Source organism: Hyperolius riggenbachi, chromosome 8, assembly GCF_040937935.1.
Source record: "Hyperolius riggenbachi isolate aHypRig1 chromosome 8, aHypRig1.pri, whole genome shotgun sequence".
Classification (NCBI taxonomy): Eukaryota; Metazoa; Chordata; class Amphibia; order Anura; family Hyperoliidae; genus Hyperolius; species Hyperolius riggenbachi.
This window is the reverse complement of record NC_090653.1, coordinates 27,862,551-27,886,137: the sequence shown is the minus strand read 5'-3', so window position 1 is coordinate 27,886,137 and position 23,587 is coordinate 27,862,551. Positions and strand designations below refer to the sequence as shown.

Below are 23,587 nucleotides of genomic sequence, written 5' to 3'. Positions count from 1 at the left end.
CTCATTCTTCAAATTATTCCCAGTTTTGAACGGCCTCATAGAGCTTCACCCCAGGGCAGTCAGGTCCTAAGGTCTTGTGTGCCTTCAGGACAGAAGTAGAGTCAATAAGTCCTTTGGCTGTGCCACAAGCGATAAGGTCTTTGGCTGCTGTCACAGCTGCAAGCGTGGGATCATCCTCTGCAGGAATAGAGAGTGAGATGGTGATAACTGATTATTTTGTAAAAACAACAAACTAAAGATTTACATTTTAAATGTCTTCTGCAGACAGCACCATGATCCATGCTCTCACATTAGCAACTTAGCAGATTTTATTTGGTTGGGATATTGTAAAGTATAGTGCTGGCTTTTTGCTTTCTTCAGTTCAGATTATAGATGCCCATTAATAGTGCAATTTTTAGAGAACACTTTTATTTTCAATCACATTATACAGATTGTATTGTATGAAAACAGAGAGGCTGGTGGGCCAAATCAAGGTGTAATGATACAATGCCATATGATCGTTTATGTATTTATTTACATAGCGCAGCGCTGTACAGAGTATATATTGTCTTGTCAATAACTGTCCCTCAGAGGGGCTCATAATCTAGTTCCTACCATAGTCATATGTCTATGTATTGTGTAGTGCCTGTATCATAGTCTAGGGCCAATTTAAGGGGAAGCCAACTAACTTATCTGTATGTTTTGTGATGTGGGAGAAAACCGGAGTGCTTGGAGGAAACCCACGCAGACACGGGGAAAACATAAAAAACTCCATGCAGATGTTGACCTGGCTGGGATTCAAACCGGGGATCCAGCACTGCAAGGCGAGATCGCTAAACACTAAGGCCTCGTTCAGACTATATGTGCTGCTGTGTGCATTTCAGCAGCGCTATACGCGCGTGACACGCAAGAACGGTAGAAGGGCATAGACAGCACTTCTACCGTTCCCATCATCTGCGCTGCGCAGCAGTGCGATGCGCTATCACACATGCTGAATGCATTTTTCGGGAATCGCAGTGCAGATCCTATTCCCTGTAGTGAATGGGATCTGTAGCGCATAGTAGTACTGATGGCATGGGATCATACGCGTTGCGTTCCGATCGCACGGCCATCTCCGTTAAATGATGTAAATGAGCCCTAAGCCACCATGCACAGTGGTTATTCATATGAACGATCAGAAATGATCTTTTGGGACCACTAATGGACAAAAATCTCCTAACCAATCTGATCAGATTAACGTGGTCGATTGTTGTTCTCCTGGGTCCCTCCGTTTCTCCGCCCTGTCCTCTGGTATATATCCCACTCGCGGCCAGGGTTCACCATGCATGCGTGGCCCAGCCACAGGGAGTGTTCTGTGCCTGCGCAGCTAGTACTGTGCAAGCGTAGAATGGCCTGGGCCACAGTTGCCCACAGCTGAGCTATATACTGGAGACACAGCGAGGAACAGAGAGGCCCAGCAAGATGGTGATGGAACCCACGGCCAGCATGAGGCTGGAGGAAACCTCCGGTAAGTATAACAGCTGCTTATTTAATCATCTCTGGTACACTTTAAAGAAGTGATCAATCGACATGGCACATTTGTTCAAAAATACAATTGTAACTAATTTTGATTTTATAGCAAGTTGAATTTTTTAATACCTTGAATCAGTAAATTAAGTCTTTTTCTCTCAGTTTGAATGATCTTATGGGTTTATAGATAAGGGCAGTTAGTGCTGTCTTTTTCATGTTTGCCATCAATAAAGATGATGACCAGCAGGCTCACAAAACATGTACAGATTACATGGAATGTATCAATAATTTCTTGATATATCTCCTATTTTTTAACTTCTCACTTTGCAATGTCTTGATTTTTTTCCCTACGCTAAAAATGCTTCTTAACCCCTTGCATACCAGTGGTCTCTGCCCCCTTAAGGCTCCACAAAAATAAATGTATCGGTGGATCGCCACACAGACCCACAGCACTCATCGGTCACACACTCACCCATTGCAGCAGGCGTCTGCCGTCACTATGACGGCAGAGCTCTGTGAGCCGGTCAGGAGCCAATGAAATCGGCTCTTGACAGGCTCACAGAGCTCTACCGTAATATTGATGGCAGGGCAAGTGAGCTGCGAGTGGGCAGAGTGGTGCGATCGGCGGGAGCAGCAAGAAAGCGTGGCAACGATGTTGAAATCTACATCCTGTCAGAAATAAGCAGCCACAAACAGGACGTAGATTTCAACTAGCGTGGTCTGGAAATGGTTAAGGTGGGCCATCAAATGTTATTGGTCATGGCTTAGCTGGTAACAAAGCAGCTGATCAGATGATTTGTTTACTTCCTAAGGCCTTAATATTATAGGGCATACTGGATAGCACTCTTGCCTTGTAGTGCTCGAGTCCCAGTTCCCAATCCCCAATTCAAATCTTGCTCAGGACACTACTATCTGCATGGAGTTTGTATACTTTTTCTCTGGTCTTTTGTGAGAGTCTTTTGAGCATTCTATAAAGTGGGAGGAGGTGCCCCAAATTTAAAGGACAGAATGTATATGGAACAAATCAAAATGTCCTACCTCAATACATAGGTTTGAACATATATTTACTGGACAACAACATTTTTATTTGTGGGACTCGCCTGCTTCCTCAGGCCAATTTATCAGTGTCTTAAAGAGAACCCGAGGTGGGATTTACTCATGCTAGTGGGGCACAGAGGCTGGTTGTGCACACTAACACCAGCCTCTGTTGCCCCATGGTGTGCCTCCAAGACCCCCCTGCGCGCCGCTATACCCCCTGCAGTGCTAGCAACACACAGCGCTATACCCCCCGCGTCCCTTTTCTCCAATCAGCAGGAGGGAAGGGATGCAGGCGGGTAGCGCCGATACGGAGGAGGCGGGGGAGCGGCGCTAACAGACAGGTGAGAGGTAAACATTGTGCTGGCAACATGCTGCGTGTCGCCAACACTGCGGGGGGTATAGCGGCGCGCAGGGGGGTCTTGGAGGCACACCATGGGGCAACAGAGGCTGGTGTTAGTGTGCACAACCAGCCTCTGTGCCCCACTAGCATGAGTAAATCCCACCTCGGGTTCTCTTTAAGGGATAGCAGCACAGACTCTGAGTCTGTGGCTATAACCGGTTCAGCACTGCAGTGCCGAAAATCTCATGCATCCGAGCAACGTTCACCTCCCACTCATTCGCCTATAACTTTATTACTACTTATCACAATGAATTGGTCTATATCTTGTTTTTTCCGCCACTAATTAGGCTTTCTTTGGGTAGTACATTTTGCTAAGAATTATTTTTTTCTAAATCCATTTTAACAGGAAGATTAAAAAAGAAATGAAAAAAATTCATTATTTTTCAGTTTTGGCCATTATAGTTTGAAATTAATACACGCTACCATAAGTAAAACTCATGTATTTTATTTGCCCATCTGTCCCGGTTATTACACCGTTTAAACAATGTCTCTATCACAATTTATGGTGCCGATATTTAATTTAGAAATAAAGATGCATTTTTTCAATTTGCATCCATCACTATTTATAAGCTTATAATTTTAAATACTATAATAACATACTCTCTTGACATGCATATTTAAAAAGTTCAGACCCTTGGGTAACTATTTATGTTGTTTTTGTTTTTTTGTTTTATTGTATTTTTTTTTCAATTTTTTTTTTAATAAAAAATGTATGTGGGTAATTTTTGGTGTGGGAGGGAAACTGCTAATTTTAAATGTAAAATAATATAATTGCTTAATTAAAAATGTATGTGGGTGCAGTTTACTATTTGATAGTGAAAAAAGTCCTGCATGCGAACGATCTCGCATCCAGGAACTAAAAAACAGAGGAGAAGTTTCCTGGGGGCAGAAATACCACGCTCTCTGGATAGAAAGCGTCAGTTTTTCTGCGGGGAAGTTAGATCGGTGAATGGGAATCATATATATTTATAGGCTAGCGGCGGGCGGCGGGAGCGCACACCATGCGGCGGGAGCAGCAGTGCCTATCTGGACGAGGAAGCTCGTCCAGATAGGCTGAACTGGATAATCTGTACAGTGCTGTGGAAGACATACTTTATAAATACATATCATTAATGATGCAAGATGTTAAAAAATTAACAGTAATGGTCCATTAATTAGGAGAGGGTTTTTCACATCTTAGAATGAAAAGTCAGACTCAGGACAGACAAATTAAGTTTTTTATCAGATTTGTAGTTTTCCACAGAGGTCTTCGGACTGAGCAACCATTTCACTAATCACATAATCATGCAAAAAGCATGCTTTGACTGTCATAAAAACTTAAAGATAGTGGGAACTGGGAAGTTACTTCTCTTCTCTTAGTAAAAAGGAGTTTGTAAATAGTGGCCACACACCATACAATTGTTTTAATATTTTTTTCCATTTAAGAATTGCAATACATTTTTTTGATATTTTAAACATCTGACCAATGTACCACACACATATTAAAGTTCTCCCCAGTTATGAAAAATTGATTGAAAACTCAGAAAAAGATTGCTGGTGTCTGTACATCACATAATTAAAAATCGACACTACACCATTCAATTTTCATAAAAATTATTCAGAAAAATCAAACATTTCCTATCTTCTTCTATTGGATTGAAACCAGAAATTCGTTTAGATTTCTCAAACAAAAAGAAAACCACTTTCGATTTCTTCGAACGACCAAATGGTTTTATTGAATTGCTGTAGAATTGGACCATTTTATTGTATGGTGTGTGGTCACCTTTAGGCCTATCTATATATATAATAGACTAAGGGCCATATCCTATTCAAGGTGATAAGTAGCTTGCAGATGCGAGCTACTTATCACCTTGCCATCGCGCGAGGATTACCGGCAAATCCTATTGCCCATATCCTTCGCGCGATGGCCGATCGTTAGGGTGCATTACTCAGGCGAAAGCCTGAGCGATGCTCCCTTTTACCGAGCGATGGGGAGTGAGGTTTACGCTGTGGTGCTGTCCATCAGCAGCACGGCCTCACTCCCCACACATGCGCACTCGACCGGCTAACATCCTCCGCCATCTTCCGCCGCAGTATCTGGGGGTCTCCTTTAATAAGGAGACCCCCAGAACTCCCCGTCGGGTCACCGCACAGTTTAGAAGCCAGCGCGCAGCTCTGCCGGGCTCCTCTGTCATACGTACCGCCGCCGATCACCCGCCGCCTCTCGCCGCAAAATCCGTCATGTAATTACAGTGTATCTACACTGTAGTTACTGTCCGCATAGAAGGAGCCCGGGCAAAGCATCTTTGAATCTGCAGCCTGGGCTCCCCATTGGTCCGCTGTCTGAGCCATTTTATTGGTTCAGATAGCGGACCAATGGGGAGCCCAGGCTGCAGATTCAAAGATTTTGCGGCGAGAGGCGGCGGGTGATCGGCGGCGGTGTGTATGACAGAGGAGCCCGGCAGAGCTGCGCGCTGGATTCTAAACTGTGCGGCGACTCGACGGGGAGTTCTGGGGGTCTCCTTATTAAAGGAGACCCCCAGATGCTGCGGCGACGACGTGCATTAGCTAGTTTAGACCTGCTTTTTGCAGGTCTAAGCTAACGCTCATGTCTGCCGGGAAGCATCGCTTCCCGGAGACATGATATGGGTAATTGGATTCCGTGTTAAGAACTCGCTGGGCGATTATATCGCCCAAGCGAGTTCTTTTCCGCCTGGGGGGGTCTAAAGTTTAATTAGATTAGGCGATGCCCCCATCGCCTAAGTTAAGAACATGCCAGTGCTTAGCGCTGGCGAGTTCAGGAATAGAATATGGCCCTAAGTGCCTCAACCTTCAAGCAAGAAGAAGAAGTAGCGCCCTGCCCCCAGGGCCGGTCCAAGCAAGAAGAAGGGGCTGGTCCAAGCAAGAAGAAGAAGTAGTGTCATATCAAACCAAGGGCAAAGAGGGATAATTTGCATATTCAGTAGCAGTGCATTGTGGGTAACCACAAATGTTCACTTATAGCTGAATTATTGCAGATTTGCTTCTGTTTTAAGAAGGAAAATTACACCAAGCTTTGTTTTTTTTAGTAGGAGGGCTTTTTGGTCTCTTTTATCCTCCTATACATTCTTAGTAGTTTGGGTCACCCTGAGCTGCTTGGTTACTCTGTTGTACTGGTCCAAGCCCTATCTCATACAGCCATATCAATCCCTGCTATGTACTGATGAGGATCAAAAGTCTGAAATATGCTGTCACATGTGGGTTTGGTATGACAGTGTAAAATTTAAAGCTATAGGGCCTGATTCACAAAGCGGTGCAAACTGTTTAGTATGGGTGTGCCGTTCGTGGACTTTTGCGCGCGCAACGTGCTGCGATTTGTGGCAAATCGTGGCACTTTGCGCGCGCAAAAGTCAGCGTCCTGCGCTAAACAGTTTACACAGCTTTGTGAATCAGGCCCATAGGCTTGCTTGACTTACCAAGGGTGAAAAGGAATAATTTGCATATTTAGTAGCTTTGCATTGTGGGTAACCACAAATGTTTACTTATAGCTGATTTATTGCAGATTTTCTTCTGTTTTAAGAAGCCAAATTACACCAAGCTTTGATTTTTTTAGTAGAAGGTCTTTTTGGTCCCTTTTATCCCCCTATACATTCCGAGTGGTTTGGGTCACCCTGAGCTGCTTGGTTACTCTGTTGTACTGGTCCAAGCCCTATCTCATACAGCTGTATCAATCCCTGCCATATACAGATGAGAACCAAAAATCTGAAACAGGCTGTCACATGTGAGTTTGATATGGCTGTGTAAAATTTAAAGCTATATGCTTGCTATACACCAGCGACTCTGGATGCTTGCTTGGCTTACCAAGGGGGAAAAGGGGTAATTTTATATTTAGTAGCAGTGCATTGTGGGTAACCACAAATGTTCACTTATAGCTGAATTATTGCAGATTTCCTTTTGTTTTAAAAAGGCAAATTACACAAATACAGTGTGCGGCATTGCAGGAAGTGACAACAGTGGAACGCACGCTGGAACACGGAAGAGGTGAGTCATCCCTGCCCGCTGCCTCTTACTAATAGTGGCGGCTGCTACTGTGCTTAAGCAGGAGGGGGAGCGCACATGGGGGACCCAGGTGAGAGAGGGGGGTTCCTGCTGAGCTTAAGCTGGAGGGGGAGCACACATGGGGGACCCAGGTGAGGGGGGGGTTCCTGCTGAGCTTAAGCTGGAGGGGGAGCACACATGGGGGACCCAGTTGAGGGGGGGTCCGACCCCCCTCCCCGCCCCTGTGCCCAATACCCCCTTCCTGCCCTCTACCCCTTATGCGGCTTATGCTACGCCGCGGGTCGGCTAGTTACAATATAATAAACCAGGACTTACCAGTAAAGGTTCCTATAAAACAGATTCCAATGTACCCGTCAGGATAGGCTTTTTTATGTGGCCCAAGAGTTGTCCAGCCACGGCCTTCATACTTAGATCCATCTCCTCCAATCAGGAAACTGTGTGGAAAATATTGAGAAGTGTTCAGTAATCAAAATATACTACAAGTCTTCTGTATACTACACATCTTTTTGCCAATTTGCACGATTTTGGAAGAAAAAAAAATACTTCAGATGTGTACGGGTTGAAGTGCATTTTTTTGCAGAGCTCCCATATAAACATTGTATTTCCAGAGCTTTTTTTAGGAGCTTTTTAATTTTTATCAGTGCACTCATTGTACAAGATTATAGTTTGTAGTTTCCTGCAATACATGAAAAATAGCCAGGGACCTGCAATTAGTATTTCATAAGGATAAATACTTTAAAGGTCATCTATCACTAACATTAAATTACTGGAACTAGTGGCAGAGCTCTTTAAAGTGAAGGAGGATCAGGGGCATAACTAGAGGAGATGCAACCACTTCAGTCGCAGGGGGGCCCGCCCAGGGCTGATTTGAGGGGCAGAAGTGCTGTGTGCAGGGGGAGCACTGATTGTAGGACCCTCCAGGTGTTGAACTGGCCGCGACATTTAATAGACTCCCGCTGCCCACAGCTCACTTTAGCCTGCGGGAGTCTTCCGAGAGGCAGAGCAGGGCTACGGGAAGATGGCATCCAAAGCCCTGCACTGGAGACTATTTGTGTCTCCAGTACAAGGCTTTGGGCACCATCTTCCCGTAGCCCTGCTCTCTGTCTGTCAGCATGGGAGATTTGCTGCAGGAGGATTGTCGGGGGAGCTGCGCACCAGAGGCCAGCCAGGAGAGGAGACTTCTGCCAGGTGAGTGAATTGTTTTTTTTACAGGTGCATTATTTTCTAGTGAAATGCTGCCCACATTACGATTTTTTTCTGGTGAAATGCTGCCCACTTTAGAATTATTTTCTGATGAAATGCTGCCCACTTTACGATTGTTTTCTGATGAAATGCTGCCCGCTTTACGATTCTTTTCGGGTGAAATGCTTATGCTGCCCACTTTCTGGTGAAATGCTGCTCACTGTACTAATATTTTCTGGTGAAATGCTGCCCACTTTACGATTTTTTTCTGGTGAAATGCTGCCCACTTTACGATTATTTTCTGGTGAAATGCTGCCCACTTTACAATTAATTTTTGTGAAATGCGGCCCACTTTACGATAAATTTTTGGTGAAATGCGGCACACATTACGATTATTTTATGGTGAAATATTGCCGCATTACGATTATGTTTTGGTGAAACATTGCTGCATTACGATTATTTTATGGTGAAACGCTGCCCCATTACAATTATTTTATTTTATAGTGAAAAGCTGCTCCATTACGATTATTTGGCACCTATGGAGGAGGGGCCCATCCAAATTTTTGCAGGGGGGGCCCAGTGATTTCTAGTTACGCCCCTAAGGAGGATCCTCAGTTAGAGTGGAGTATAAAATTAAACATTAGAGCAGACAGTGTCATGGGTTTCGTTGCGTTCATTGCTAGCCCCGATATCACGTGCTGTTACTGCCACACACCTGATCGAGCAAGTTGGCCCTACAGCATGTCCGACTGATTAAGATGACCAATTTCGGCCTGAAATTGGTCACATTGTCGGTCAGGCATGCACTTGGCAGTGCCGATTTTAATCCAATTATTGCAATCGAACCGGATAGTCGATCGGCTGCCAAGTAGCCTGATGTATGGCCACCTTAAATCTGTGGCTGGAAACAGCTGCTTTAATGGTCATTGCAGGCATTATGTCTACAGAAAGAGTTGCACACAGCTGTGGTCCAGATGTTTTTAGAAATTCCACAAGCTTGGGCTCTTAGGAACATTTTAGACGGGCGCTCAGGCACGTCACCTTTAGCCGATGCTAAATGCTTCTCTGCAGAGGAGCATTTGGCAACGGTTCCGGTTCTTCAGCAAATGCATCATGTTTTGACCCCCACAGCGGGACACAGAAGCACCACGGTTAGCTGATCCTCTGTGCTGTATGTAGCATCCAGGACAAAATGAGATGACGGAGAACAGCAGAATCAAGCATGGCGTTTGCATGAATGACGGTTATCGGCTGCACCCATGGCTATCCATTCATTTGAATGGACATTGCTCAAGTGACAATTGCCGTGAACACCAGTTCAGCACCCATCTGAACAGGACTAAACATAGCTCTATCACTAGCCTGTCTAGGTTCAGGAGATATTCCCAGATTTACCATGTTTTTCCAATGGACATTTACCAAGTTTGCAGACTGATGGCCAGATGCAGTGACTTGCGGTAATACTGCCTGCCATGCACAGAGCCCACGGCAATATTTCACTTATTTCTGCAGCAAGTACCATGAGTGAAGTTATAAGCGGCCACAGATGACCCACAGATGACCCACAGAACTCGAGTAGCACAATTGTTGTAATGGTAACATGAGTTACTAATGAGCATTACTGTATACAGATTATACAGATTATATTTCAGGGCTAATTAGATATTGGCTGTGATAAAAAGTATGTATGCAATTCAATATAACAGTAATGTCTAATTTTATAGGGGGGTATGGATCTACAAATCAGTAACTGAGTATTTTTGTAAAAAAATAAAAATAAAATGTTGAAAATTTCAGTTGATATTTTGGTTTGCAATCCTTGTTACTGTTGTTATTATGGACCTCTATGTGGACCTCCTGAATGCCAATTAAAGTGAACTAAACACCATTTTAGCACCCAGGGCACCTTAATAGCACACTTAATATGCATGCCAACAATGTGGCTCATTCATTTAAAAAAAATGTACATTTTACCTCTTCTTTTTTACATTTAAAAGTTTAGCAGTGGGTTTTATTACCCTACCTGCCTGACCACAGAAGCTTCAGGCAGATTAGGAATGATGTAATTATGTTATTGCACACATTAGCAGAGAGTAAACACACACTTTCATCAGTGAGGGGGGGGGGGGGTTGATGGGGTCGATTGGCCGACAAATAATTGGCAGCTAGAAGGTAGGGCAGCTCCTATAGATTTTAGAGACCAGGAAAAAAAGTGGTGCTCGGTTCCCTTTAACCAGAAGATCAACTTCAAACTTCTAGCTCTAACGCACAAAGCTCTCCAGAGCCTCCTCCATATATCTTCTGCCTACTTCCAGATACCAAACCAACTGCAATCTCTACTCTGCACATGACCTTCTGTTGTCCTCCTCAAGAATCAGCTTACCATATTGTCATAAACAAGGCTTTTCACAAGACTCAGCTTAACTCTGGAATTCCCTTTCAAAATACATCTCTTGTTTCAGACAAGCATACGATCTTCCCCTTCAGTCTCGGGTCAAGCTGTTTCTTGCTGAACATAATCAGAAAATGAATTGCCCCTGCATACACACCTTACATGTTGCCCCATCTCTTGCTGCTTACTTTTTCCTTAAGTATCCTGTGAACTTACAAGGTCTGTGCTCTTTCATTTTTGTAAATTGCTGTACATTTTGCCAATTGCAATATATTTGGCACTGTAAGCATTATCAGCCAACTCTGTGTTATGTACTAATACCTGTATTATGCACATAGGTTTCTTACTCTATCCTATGCCAAGAAACATGAGTGAAACCTGAATTCATAATAATCAATAAGAATAACAATACCAAAATGTATATGTATATATCATTATTATTATTGTTACTATTATTATTATTATTGTTTTATTATATACTGTTTGTGTGTTGTTTTGTTTGTTTGTTTTAGGAACGTGGGAAATATACATTTGGTGTTAAAAATGTTGTTTTCTTGGAGTTCAGTTTTAATTGATCTGACACATAAGCCTGTTTCATTTCTCACTTGCATCCGATGTCATTCCAGTTTTTGTCATCCATGTGAGAGGTCTGTAGGGTCTTGACTACTGTCTTACACGTTGGTTCAGTATCACAAGTTTCTCCACCTGTGTTGAAGATGACTATGAATGGTACTGGGGTCAGGTCATCCAAGGACTTTGGAGTTGTACATTTGCTGTCCACGGCTCCCCATGTTTCCCGATCTATAATAGTTAGAGTAGGGCAGTCTGGGTCTAGTGGTGAAGAAGAGGTAAGATTAGTAACTTACTTGCACAAAAAGTATCTACATTGTCTATATTAAGAAACTGTAAAAAGAATGTTTTATGTCTCGCCTATATCAAGTAGACAGATTACAGTTGGCATTTACATTTGTATTAAAGCACACAAACAACACATGGAAGGTGAAGTGGCTTAGTGTAGGCACCATCCATTGTTCTCCTAATGAGGATCCCCGACACATACAGGAAATGGTTGTCAAAAGCTACCCACTTCTCATTAGCTCCCATTCTTCTTGTCACAATTTATATAATTACTGCATCCATTGACGCAGCATAATGATAGCTATTTAATAGCCTCTGATGATTGGCCCCCAGGAGTTGCAAAATGCACGTCTGGCCAAGTTTACCTTACTGTCACTGAAATGTACTGTGATGTGTAAAGTATACCGTCTATACTCATATATAACCTGAATGTTTGTGATCAAAAAAGTGTCCAAAAGTGTTTGTTTGTGTGTGGGTGGAGAGGGTCGGCTTATATGTGAGTCAGATGTGTGGGATACCATATACAGTGCACACATTGGAAGCATGCACTGTATCTCTCCTTGACTCTGGGCAGCTATCTTCCGTTCTCCCTTCCAGCTCTGTACACACTAGAAGTCCAGGCTGCACTGTCCTCTCGTCTCCAGGCAGCTATCTTCCTGTCTCCCTTGCAGCTCTGTTTTTACCACTAGAGGTCAGAGGCAAGTAGAGAACTGCATGGGAGATGTAAAGATGGCTGCCAGGAACAAGTTGTAATAAAGTAATCTGAGTTATATTTTGAGGGTACTACAATAAGCATCCAGAACATTGCTTGCTTTTGGTTTTGTTTTATATACTGAATACAAGGCATTCATAATCGCTGTGCATTGATATACAGTACATGATCATTCAAATCAACAAGGATACTCTTAAAGTAATCAATAAAAAAATCCATCATCAGACTCCATTCATCTAAAACTTAACATTTCACAGAAGTGCTAAAAGTGTACGCACACAATAATTGATCAAGGGGTACCACATGTATTGTGGATGTATATATTTATATGTAAGCTAACATCTGCCAGCAAGGAAAACATTTAGATAACAAGATTGTTCAAGCTTGAGAAATGTCAAGAAAATTTTGTATTGTCCTGGCAAAAACTTCCTTCCAGAAAGAAAAGTTCCCCTTGTTAAAAAGAATTCTTGTCATTCAGGTAACTTGTCCAGAATATGCACACATCCATATGTTCAAATTGAAGCACCATGTACTGTAAGGGACATGCCCGCAGTGAATAGTAAATAAACTCCACATAAATCCATGGTGTAATAATATCGTTTGTACAGTCCAACAGCAGAAAAAACACTAGCTACAATTTGTTCAAAAATCAGGTTGCAGCCATCAATGCCAGGCAATCACATTGCTGACAGATAATATTGCTCACTGTGTCATATTGTGTAGGGTATGGAATGATTTGGAATGATTTCAGCAGCACTCCAGATGGACTTTTATTTGTTGTTCCAGACAGCCAGTGCCCATGGGAGTGTTATTGGGTAATACATGCCAACCAGTTTTGCCAATCCCGCTTTCTCAAGGCTGGTTCTTGAAATGATACCTTAGCTTTACAGACATTGATGTCGATATTATGTACAGGTTGTAAGAAGCGATCAGATTCTTGCAATATGGAATTCCTCATTTACTTTAGATAACCATGGTTTCATAAAGAATACTTTATACAGAGTTCTGCATTAAGACACAGAGGCCAACATGCAATTCACTTTTTCTCCTGAGTTTTCTCCTAGGTGACATCTTAACAACTTGTCATAAAATGCCTTTTAAGCCACCAACAAGCAAGAAAATACTCAAAATAATTTTGATAGTACTTTTTCACCAACTTTTGGGTACTTTTTCAATTGTAAAATGCTAAAAATTTACTTTAAAGAGAAGATAAAAATTATCTCCTAGGAGATAACTTCGGTGAAAAAGTTAATTGCCGAAAGACCCGAGGCCCATATGCAATTCACTTTCTCTCCTGAGTTTTCTCCTAGGAGAACAATTTTCATCTTCAACTTACAATAATTTTTTAGCACTTTACCGAAAAGCAGGTGAAAAATTGCTATCAAAATTATTTTGAATATTTCTTGCTTGCTCGTGGTTTAAAAGGCATATTATTGACAAGTTTGAAAATTTCACCCAGGAGAAAACTCAGGAGAAAAAGTGAATTGCATATGGGCCAGAGAAGTATAATTCTGAGGATCATTTTAGTGGTACATTGTGCTTTGTAGGAAAGGTCAAAAGTGCCCTTATCTCACTTTCGGGCAGACATACTGTCTGGAATGGGGCTACAAAAATGTAAATGTACAACAGAGAACATAAAAATCAGTTCATGGTAACATGGAAGGAAGCGCCATATACGGCTGGGAACATTCACAGCTGTGTAGTGGGTCCTGTCAGTCACATGCTCATGAGAGCCAATAGCAAGCTCCTGATGTAATTGACAGGCACCACATTCACAGCACACCCATAGTGTGACGTAAGGAGTAACCTTTGGTAAATTGGTATATAACAGAAACTCATAGTTTACTGGGGACTTCACCTTCTTGCTCTCTTTCTTTCCATTTTAACAGACCTACTTCTGCTGTTCCTGTTCTCTGCTTCAAGTAGTTTAATTAAAGCTGAACCTTAACCTTTAATTAAAGCTGAACCTAGGTCAGTTGCCTAGTGCTTGGCGCTTTGAGTCCGCCAGGAGAAAAGCGCAATATAAATGTTCTGTGTTGTTGTTGTTGCAGTGCTGACTTACGAATGCTATGCAACGCCAAGACTTGCACTGAAGTTCATATTCTTGCTTTTCTGACGTAATGAAGATTGCTGATGAAACATGCACCTGGATTCCTGATTGAAGCCAAATCAATTTCCCTAACTGCTTGAATGTCCATGGTTTACATTGATATCTGCCATGGCTGCTAGAATTTCAAGCTGCTAAGTGAAATTATTTTGGCTGCTGGTGCCGAAAGGTGGTTACCTAGGAAAACCACTCTTGTCAATTCTTTCACAGGTCTGCAGTGATCCAGTCTGACAAGTGCATGATCACCTCTGATTTATAATCGATAAGGAAGTAGTGATCAATTTTTCAACTTGCACCACTGGAACATGACCAGAACTTAATAAAGGAGCAACCAGAAAGTAGTGTGATGCTGTCTAAAGTTATTTAGCTGGAAGCTTTACTCTCCACCCACTTGAAAAATAATGAATGCTATATCTGATCATGGTTTTGTCAGTAAACTGTCTATATTTGATTGAAATATCTTGCAGGGGCGTGTGGATTACTGGCATATGCAGTGAAAGTGATCTAAGCTATCAAGAAATAGAATAAAAGTATGTTGAGATTGAGACTTTGTTACTCAAAATGATGATCCATAATTGTTTTTTAGAGCCAGACTTCAATTTGGCTTCTCAAAGAACATATATAACATATTAGCTCACTGACATATCCTGCCCAGATGAGTGGGAGGAGAAGGGAGAAATAAATGCTTCTTGTTGAAGATGGAAAAAAAAAACTAATTTGATGAAGGAATACAACATTTACCCAAATTATGTTAGGTGTGTGAAAAGAGATATGACTGTTAGCTGAAGTGATCAAAAGGAGACATTTTAGCCAGTAGAACTTTAATGTCTGTGAAGCTTCAAATTTGAGAGCACCCAGGATGTATACCGTGTGATAGTTCATACTATAATAATGAATAAACGGAATAATAAATAAGTTATAATAAATGATTGCATATTTACCAGCTGCATGCAGAGTAGTGCAGAGCACGGACAGAAGGACGACAAGGGGAATCATGGTGACACCAGGACACACTAGAACTCGGGTGACTCTGCAAGAGGAAAAGAATATTCAGGCATAGTCAGTCCCACTAACCAAGATGAATACCAGTAAATGGGAAGTAAACTTTTTGATATCCAGAAGAACAAAAACTCAGCACAGAAATCTCATCCAACGGAGCCTGCAAATATATATTTTTTTTAAAAACAACTTTTAGTTTTAATGCTCACTTGCCCAGAGGAATTCCTCATCCCCACAAAACAGTTCAATAGGGGACTCATACATCAGGACTTCCTGTCCTAAGGTCCTAAGTGAGGAAGATCAAGGCAAGTTACTACTAGGGTAGCTTAGCTTTTGCATGACGGCTTCAGACAATGTTGATATCACATTAAAGTGGTATGAAACTCAAATTTAATCTAACGTCTAAGACACGGGTGTCAAACTCAAAAACAAAGTGGGCCGAAATTAAACACACCCAACCTTAATGTTTAGTGGCCTTCTCCCTGCCTTTTAACGTTCCCTGGTATCTAATGCCTCCTCCCTCCCCTATACTGTTTCCTGTGTTTAGTGATCCTCATTACGTGCCCTATACAGTTCCTTAGTGTCTAGTGCCCCCTCCCTCCCCTATACAGTTCCCTGGTGTCTAGTGCTTTCCCCTCCGTCCTAGATATGGATTAGCTGGTGATCTAGAGCATCACCACCAATAAGGCTTCCCTGGTGGTCTAGAGTGGTCTAAACATAATGCAAAGTTGGGAAACCCTTGCGGGCCACATTTAAAGGCTCTGTGGGCCAGATTTAGCCCCAGGGTCAGAGTTTGACATGTATTGTCTAAGCAATAAAAACAGCATAACTAACAGGGAAAAAAGATATTGCTTTCCAAGTTACTCTAAGGGATAATAATTCATATTTTCACTTATGGTATCTCAGATGTTAGTTGGTAAGATTGTCATTGCCAATCCAAAATTATGAGATTGTGTTAAGCTGTTATTTGTTGAGTGAACAATGTACAAAAGCTCCCCCTGTATCCAGGGGAAAGCAGAGGACTTTCTCTTCTTTTATTTGCTCAGCAATAACAAAATTACTAGACAATCTGATAATTTGTGTTTTTTTGTTCACTTGTGTGATCATTAATGTTTTAGAGCAAAAATGAAATTGTGAGTTTCATACCACTTTAAGGGTAATGTAGGGTTAGTTGTTAAGTTATATAAGGCTAGGTTCGCAGTGGGACGTTGCATTGTGATCCAATGTTAAAGTCACAACGCAGCATTGCAATGCAAAAAAAATAATGTTGCATTACCATTGCATACAGCAGATAAAGTGGAGCATAAAGGCAATGAAAAGTATGCTTCTCTGTGTCTGTTAATGCCTGCACTGCAGCAGTGCATTACCGTAACACAACATTTATAAAAGCAATGCTAATGTCACACTGTGAACATCTCATAAACTTATCATTGCAGCGCGGTATCTTGCGTTATAAGACTTAATTAACGTAGGACAATAACGTCCCACTGTAAACGTAGCCTACAAGTATTATTATTATCTTTATTAAGTGCCAATGTATTATAAAGAAATGTTCAATAAATAATTGGGTGTGCAAATTACAAAGTTGCATGATAGCTACAAGCCAAAGGAGGAAAAGAGGATTTTGCCCAATCAGGCATAACATCTTGGAGGCAAGGAAATATAGAACGACTAGGAATGTAGTGATGAGCAAAAAATGTTCCCAACATGCCAATTATCTTCTCTTGATCTTAACTTGGTATTGCAATTCACTTTAATTAATACAGATGTTGGTTAACTCAGCCAGTCCTTATTTGCTAAACCCAAATTCTACTTCCTTGGCTTGCTCATTAGCATATAATAATATATTGTTTGCTTGTTGTGAGATACAATAGGAAGAAGGTATGGAACTGGGGGATGGAACTAAGGTTACTTAGTAATGCCAGACTAGGAGGGACAAAGGAGAACAGTAGATAATTTTATCAAGGTGGGTCTTGAAGGCGTGTACTATGTACAATTAGAATTAAATCTAACAAGGAAGAGACAAGACATAAAGTTACAGAGGTCCGAAAAGTAGAACGGAATCTGGCATTTGATTCGGGAAAACACTTTTATTTAACATGGTACAAAATGACAGCAGGTTAAAAAAAAGGCCACCTGTGTCGACAGCTGTTTTGTGTGTCACCTCGCCTCCTCAGGACAATTAGGCCCAGTTACAGAGGGTATGGGTACCTCTCTGACATCTTGGAGCTCTGGAACTGTGCATGGGAAATGAGGGCAACAAAGGAATTCTAGGCTGAAAGCATTTCCATGAATGGAAATGGAGGATCTTGATATACTGAACAAAAGATTACTTTGTGTAATAAAACACATAATAATATGGGTAGAAAGCTCTTGGTTTTCGAACATTATCCACCCCATTTTTCCAGAACCTGTATGAGCCAAAACCCCCCTTCATTTGTACTTGGCAAAATAAATTATTCTGATTCTGAGATATTTATGAATGAATATAAGTTACTCAAAAACCCTTCTGGTGTGATCACTCTTAAAAAAAAAAAAAGATATTGCAGAACCAAAAGATCAATAAAATATGAAATTCCCAACTTTAAGTGACAAGTATAACTGAAAGAAAACCTGAACTGAAAATTAAAAGTCAAAATAAGCATACACAAGTCATACTTACCTTCCATGTAGTCTACTCCTCAGTGTCTTTCTCCTGTCCCGCGTCCTGTTTGGTCACTGTGATCAAGGGAATTTTCCGTCCTCCATTTTGAAAATGGCCATTACCTATAACGGCTTTCTGGTCAGCACACAGTTAAACTAACATCGCCCACTTGAGCCATAGGGAAACATGGACATTACCTGGTACATCAGTTTTCCTCTCAGCTATAACTGACAGCAACTGATATTTTACTGACAGCAACTGATATATTTCAGATCTGACAAAATATTGTCAGAACTGGAAGGGATTATTGTCAGAAGAAAATGGTGAGCTTCTGAGAGGAACTGATGGCAAGGTAACTATGGAATGTTCATTTGAAGTTACCTCATGTGTTTATTTTAAATATTTTTACTCAGTACAGGTTCTCTTGAAGGAGTAGAGCCGCACAAAATCAATAAACCGCATACAACTTTTAACATTGAATGGTAAGGGTGGGTCTTATCACCATGGATGTAGTCAGGTGAATTCCAAGAAAAATGTTTATTAGCCCACTAAACAGCATGTTTTGTGAATCAGCAAATATGCCCCAAAAAGGAGAGATGCTGACTTTTTTTCTGTTTAAATCATATCACTCCATTGAGAACACACACATAACATTACATTAGCAAAAGCTTTTTAAAATCTGTGGCAGTAAGAAAAGCGTTCATGGTGTGAACCAGCTCTGAGTGCAGCACTTTAACTACTTAAAGACCGACCCACATCAATGGGCGTGGTCGCGGCAGCAGCCCCAGGACTGCCTAACACCAATTGGCATCAAGTCCTGTGGCTGCATTTTGCAGGAGATTGCGTGCAGGCTGCACGCGCATCTCCTGCTCGGGGGGGGGGGGGGGGGGCGGAGCTCCGCCCCTCTTCAGTCTCCGAGCGGCAATCGCTGCTCGGGAGACTGTAAGATGGCGTGACCGCCGTCTATTTACATGTACAGTGCTGCAATCGGCAGCAGCGCTGTACGGGGGACAGCCGTGTGACACGGCTGTCCCCTCCTGAGACTGGGGAGTGATCGGTTGTCATAGGCTGAAGCCTATGACAGCTGATCACCCTGATTGGCTGGCGGGGGGGAGGGAGGGAGCAGGGGAATATAAATAAAAAAGAGCAACATTTATTAAAAATAAATAAAATAAATATTTATAAAAAAACAACAACAACTGTGGAGTGATCAGACCCCACCAACAGAGAGCTCTGTTGGTGGGGGGAAAGGGGGGGGGGGTGTCACTGGTGTGCTGTGTTGTGCGGCCCTGCAGCTTGGCCTTAAAGCTGCAATGGCCAATTAACAATAAAAAGGCCTGGTCTTTAGGGGGGGTTTAACATTGCAGTCCTCAAGTGGTTAAAAGGCTTTATTTTCACACTTCAGTTTAGATAAGTAAAAAACTTTCATCATGGACCCATAGCCTCAGAACACATTAAAAAGTATAGCTTTCAAAACTTTACCTAAGATTGCAGAAGATTATATTGAAATAGGTGCATTCATGTCGGTACGTTGGCAGTGCAGTGCGGCAAAATCATGGCTGAGATACACTGCAGATCGTTATTCAATCTGTCAGTGTTGCATTTGCGTTTTTAAAAACACACTACCATTGACGATTTTTGGAAAAATTGTGATCGCAGCAATTTTACCACAGTTTTACCATCAGTGGAAGTGTGTTTTTAAAAATGCAAATGTAGGTCTGACGAAAAGTACTCTGTAGTGTGTCTCAGCCCTTACAGCACATCCACAACACATTTGTCACACTCCAACTTTTGATATCTTTACATGCTCCCTCAAAACTCACTTTTTCCATCAAGCTTTAGTCTGTTCCCACTTTGTCCCCTAAGCCAAGTCATTAAGTTAGTTGTGATTTTGCTTAGCAAAATCGTTTCTAGTGCCATAATGTCTACTTGCAATGTTTCAGTTGACAAGTTCACCACCACATTTCTCAGGCTATCAAGCACTCTCTGCTTAACTTGTAGAAGCTTTTGATGATGGCATGATGGTACATCTGGAATACAGTAGATATTTTACACTTCTTCTAGGCCAGTCATGCTTTTTGGTATAACAAATGGTCCTCCTAATGCTGGGAAAAGTTGGCAGCAAAGGAAGAATGTATACATACCTGGGGCTTCCTCCAGCCCCCCTCGGCCTGATTGGTTCCGCTCCGTCCTCCTCCGCCCCCTGGATCCTCCACTGAGGCTCCTGTTAATTCAGCCAGTTTGGGTCAGTCGACACAGATGAAGTCCGGCCGTGGATGCTCTCCCATTGGGCTTCCAGATGCGGGAGCACGACGGGGCATGAGGCCAAGCAGTGCATGTGCACTACGGCCCGACAAGCCAGATTACCGAAAGCCATAGAAGAGGTTCCAGGAGACAGAGGAGGACTGCGAGGGACCAATCAGGCCAAAGGGGGCTGGAGAAAGCCCCATGTATGTGTACATTTTTCCTTCAGCACCATCGCAGGTTCACTCTAAGAATGGTGAAGATATTACAAGAATTACGATATCACTAAAAACTGTTTAAAAAGGGAGTTTAAGGTTGACTTACTTTAGCCAAGAAAACACTAATTGAGAGGGTGATAACAGTATTATTTTTAATTATTGAAAAAAAGTGTACCCGCATGTGTCAGGTGTAGCCCCTTTAAAGAGCAGAGCCTTTTTTCATTTTGCCATCCGTAATCACAGTGATTGGTTCACAGTGATCACCTGATATGGAGCCAATAGAACTGGCTCCATACCCATAGCAGGAAGCTCATTGATTACATGATAGTCGAGTCTGCGGGCGCAGCAAACAGTGATCGGCTCTGGATCACGGAAAGCCTTGGCATAGAATATATGCCACATCAGGGATAGAGAGCCACAATACAAATGGTTACAAGCCGTTTATAGGATACAAGGGATCTGTGCATTAAAAGATAAACACAGAGACAACAGGAGCCCCGATTGTGCAGTATGTCAAGTAATGTGGACGTAGGATGGAAAATGAAGAATGATACTCGCAAAATAGGGTTGCTAGATAGGCCAACCAACCAATAAAGCCTGAGGAGAATAACGGTGTCCACTCGAGTATCAGTATCTTTCTGTACACTTTGGTTGCTCTCTTGGAAAAAAAGAGATTCCACCAGCTCCATAGAGCTGACAGGTAACTGACCTCCAAAGGAGGGTGTAGGAGGCAATGGGGAAAGATGAGCCCCAAAAAATTAATTAAAATCAATACATTTCGATAGAGAAGTGGCTTACTTAAAGAGACACTGAAGTCTCTTAAAAACCCTTTTTTTATCACAAAATATTGTTTAACATATTAGCCCTAACTAAACCGCCGCATTCCTGCTGCTGTACACTATCTAAATCCCCCCAAACTCGCCCTCCCTCTACCCTACAAAATTCACGACTTTCTTGGTCATGGGTTTTGCTGCCCTAAGCGCTTCCGTGTGAGGCAGAGCTATGAGCTGCAACTCTGCTTCTACACGAGTCTGTCAGCGCGTATCTCCACCTCTCCCCCGCCTCTCTCAGTAATGGAAGGAAGAGAGGGGCGGAAGAGAGGCGGCGATCCGGGCTGACAGACGCGCTGAGAGGCAGAGATGCGGCTCATAGCTCTGCCTCTCACGGAAGCGCTGTCCGGATTGCCCCCCGGCGAGTTAGGGGGGAATTAGATAGTGTACAGCAGCGGGAATACAGAGGTTTAGTTAGGGCTAATATGTTAAACAATATTTTGTGATAAAAAAAGGATTTTTAAGAGACTTCAGAGTCTCTTTAAAGGATTACACAAAGTTTTAGTGGTAAGAACAGAGAATGCATTTTCACTATTGCACCATGTTTCGTGAGTACTCAGGACTCAGGACTGACTTTAGGCCAAATTTCAGTGCCAGAAATTCTCTACACCTGCACAGTTAGAAATATGGCTTTTAGTGATCAGCTCAGATTTCGCATAGTAGTAATTTTGCAGCGACATTTCAGAATTATGATGCTAAATCGTAATGCAAAATTTCAGACTTGTGAAATTAATTGTGCATGTAATCGTAATGATGATCTGTATTTTTCAAAATGATGCCTAATTTCAAAAAATATATAACTTTCTCATGCCCACAGACTTTATTAAATTATGCAAAAATGTGTTTTCTTATATGTTAAAGTTTGTTTATTATCAACTCTAGTTCAGTGTTGCCACTACAAGGTAATCAAAAAGCTCTGGTGAGAAGTTTATCCATAACTGGATCCTCAATCACAATGATAATTGAATAATTAAAAGAAATGACATTCAAATTGAGGGTGGAAGGCGAATTAAGGTGTTTTCCACACAGAAAAGGGGTAGTATAGTTTGTAATTAGTCCTTAAAGCGGAATATAACCCTGCATTTCAACTTTGCTCTAAAACATACAGCATATTATATGCAACCAGCATTTTTTTTTACTAGACCAGCATTGGAAGGGTTACACACAGAGCTTTAAAGTTCCGTCGAGAGAAATGCTGCCGCATCTGAAGTTTAGATAGATGCATTTAAGTAAACAAAATGTATCTAAGGCCTGGTGTACACCAGAGGAGTTTTTTTGAGCGTTTTGAGTTTTTAAATCTGCTGCTAATGTTATCCTATGTGTCTGTGCACACTGGAGCAATGAGGTTTTGTGAAAAAAAACCCATAGCATTACATCTATAGAGTCATCTATCATCTCCGCACAGAACAACACAACTCACACAACAAGGAACACCTACACCTCAGAAAAGCTTTAAAGTAAACCTGAAGTGAAAATAAACTGATGAGATAATGAATTGTATGTGTAGTACAGCTAAGAAATAGAACATTAGTAACAAAGAACAGTGTCTCATATTGTTTCCAGTACAGGAAGAGTTAAAAAAAACGTAATTTGCTATCTATGCAAAAGAGCTTCTCTAAACTAATCGACCCACTGAGTCAAATACAGCCCTGTTTTCTGAAGCACTGTTTCTGAAACAGCCAAGAAACAGTGACAGACAGCTTGCGATAAGGTTTTACTGCACGGAAGTTCAAAGGGTCATTATTTCTGCTTTGTTTTGTAGCTTAAATGACAGAGTGTGGTTTCTAAACTGCATATATGAAATAATGATTTTATAAATAAAGCTATATAACTGTAAATGAAAATATGACACTGTTTTATTTGCTTCTACTGTTTTATTCATTATCTGTACTACACATCCAATTCATTATATCATAGGTTTTCACTTTTATTCGGTTTAGGATTGCTTCCGCTCCTTCCTAGACTTTCATTTGTGAAAAAAACAGCAAGGTCTAAATAAAGTATTAATCCAAAGAGCAAGGATAGAATTAGAATTTAGGCTGCCAGATGGTGGTCCCGTACATAGCTGTTGAATTGGGGCCCGTTTCCACTACAGTGCATGCGTTTTCTGAATGCAGATTTGCATAGCCAATGATAGTAAATGGGCCTGTTTCCACTTGTCAGAAAAAATCTACACAGCAGAGCCATCAGAATTTGCTTGCCGCACACACCGTGTGCGACTAGCCTGTAATGTATTTAATAGGAAATTTGCATGTGAATTTGCATACGTTTTCGCGTAAAAATCAATGTAAGAGCACACCGGCATTGACGTGGTTAAAATAGCATACTTGCAAAAATACATACGTTTTGCGAATTCGTTTACATGTCCGCAACAGTATCGCACCGAACTAGTAGAAACGTGCCCTCAGAGAAACACAAGAGAATCTTTAACAAACATCACATCCCTGATTTCTTCTAA

The 23,587-nt window shown here is 41.8% G+C and overlaps 1 protein-coding gene across 1 annotated transcript; it reads right to left on the bottom strand.

The window, feature by feature from the left end:
* Nucleotides 1-13: 13 nt before the first annotated feature.
* LOC137527211 (peptidoglycan recognition protein 1-like) lies at nt 14-17,862 on the bottom strand. Its single transcript, XM_068247715.1, has 4 exons — nt 17,856-17,862; nt 11,123-11,348; nt 7,259-7,377; nt 14-177 (listed from the first exon to the last, which is right to left on the bottom strand). The coding sequence occupies exons 1-4, from the start codon at nt 17,860-17,862 to the stop codon at nt 14-16; spliced, it is 516 nt and encodes a 171-aa protein (XP_068103816.1).
* Nucleotides 17,863-23,587: the final 5,725 nt, after the last annotated feature.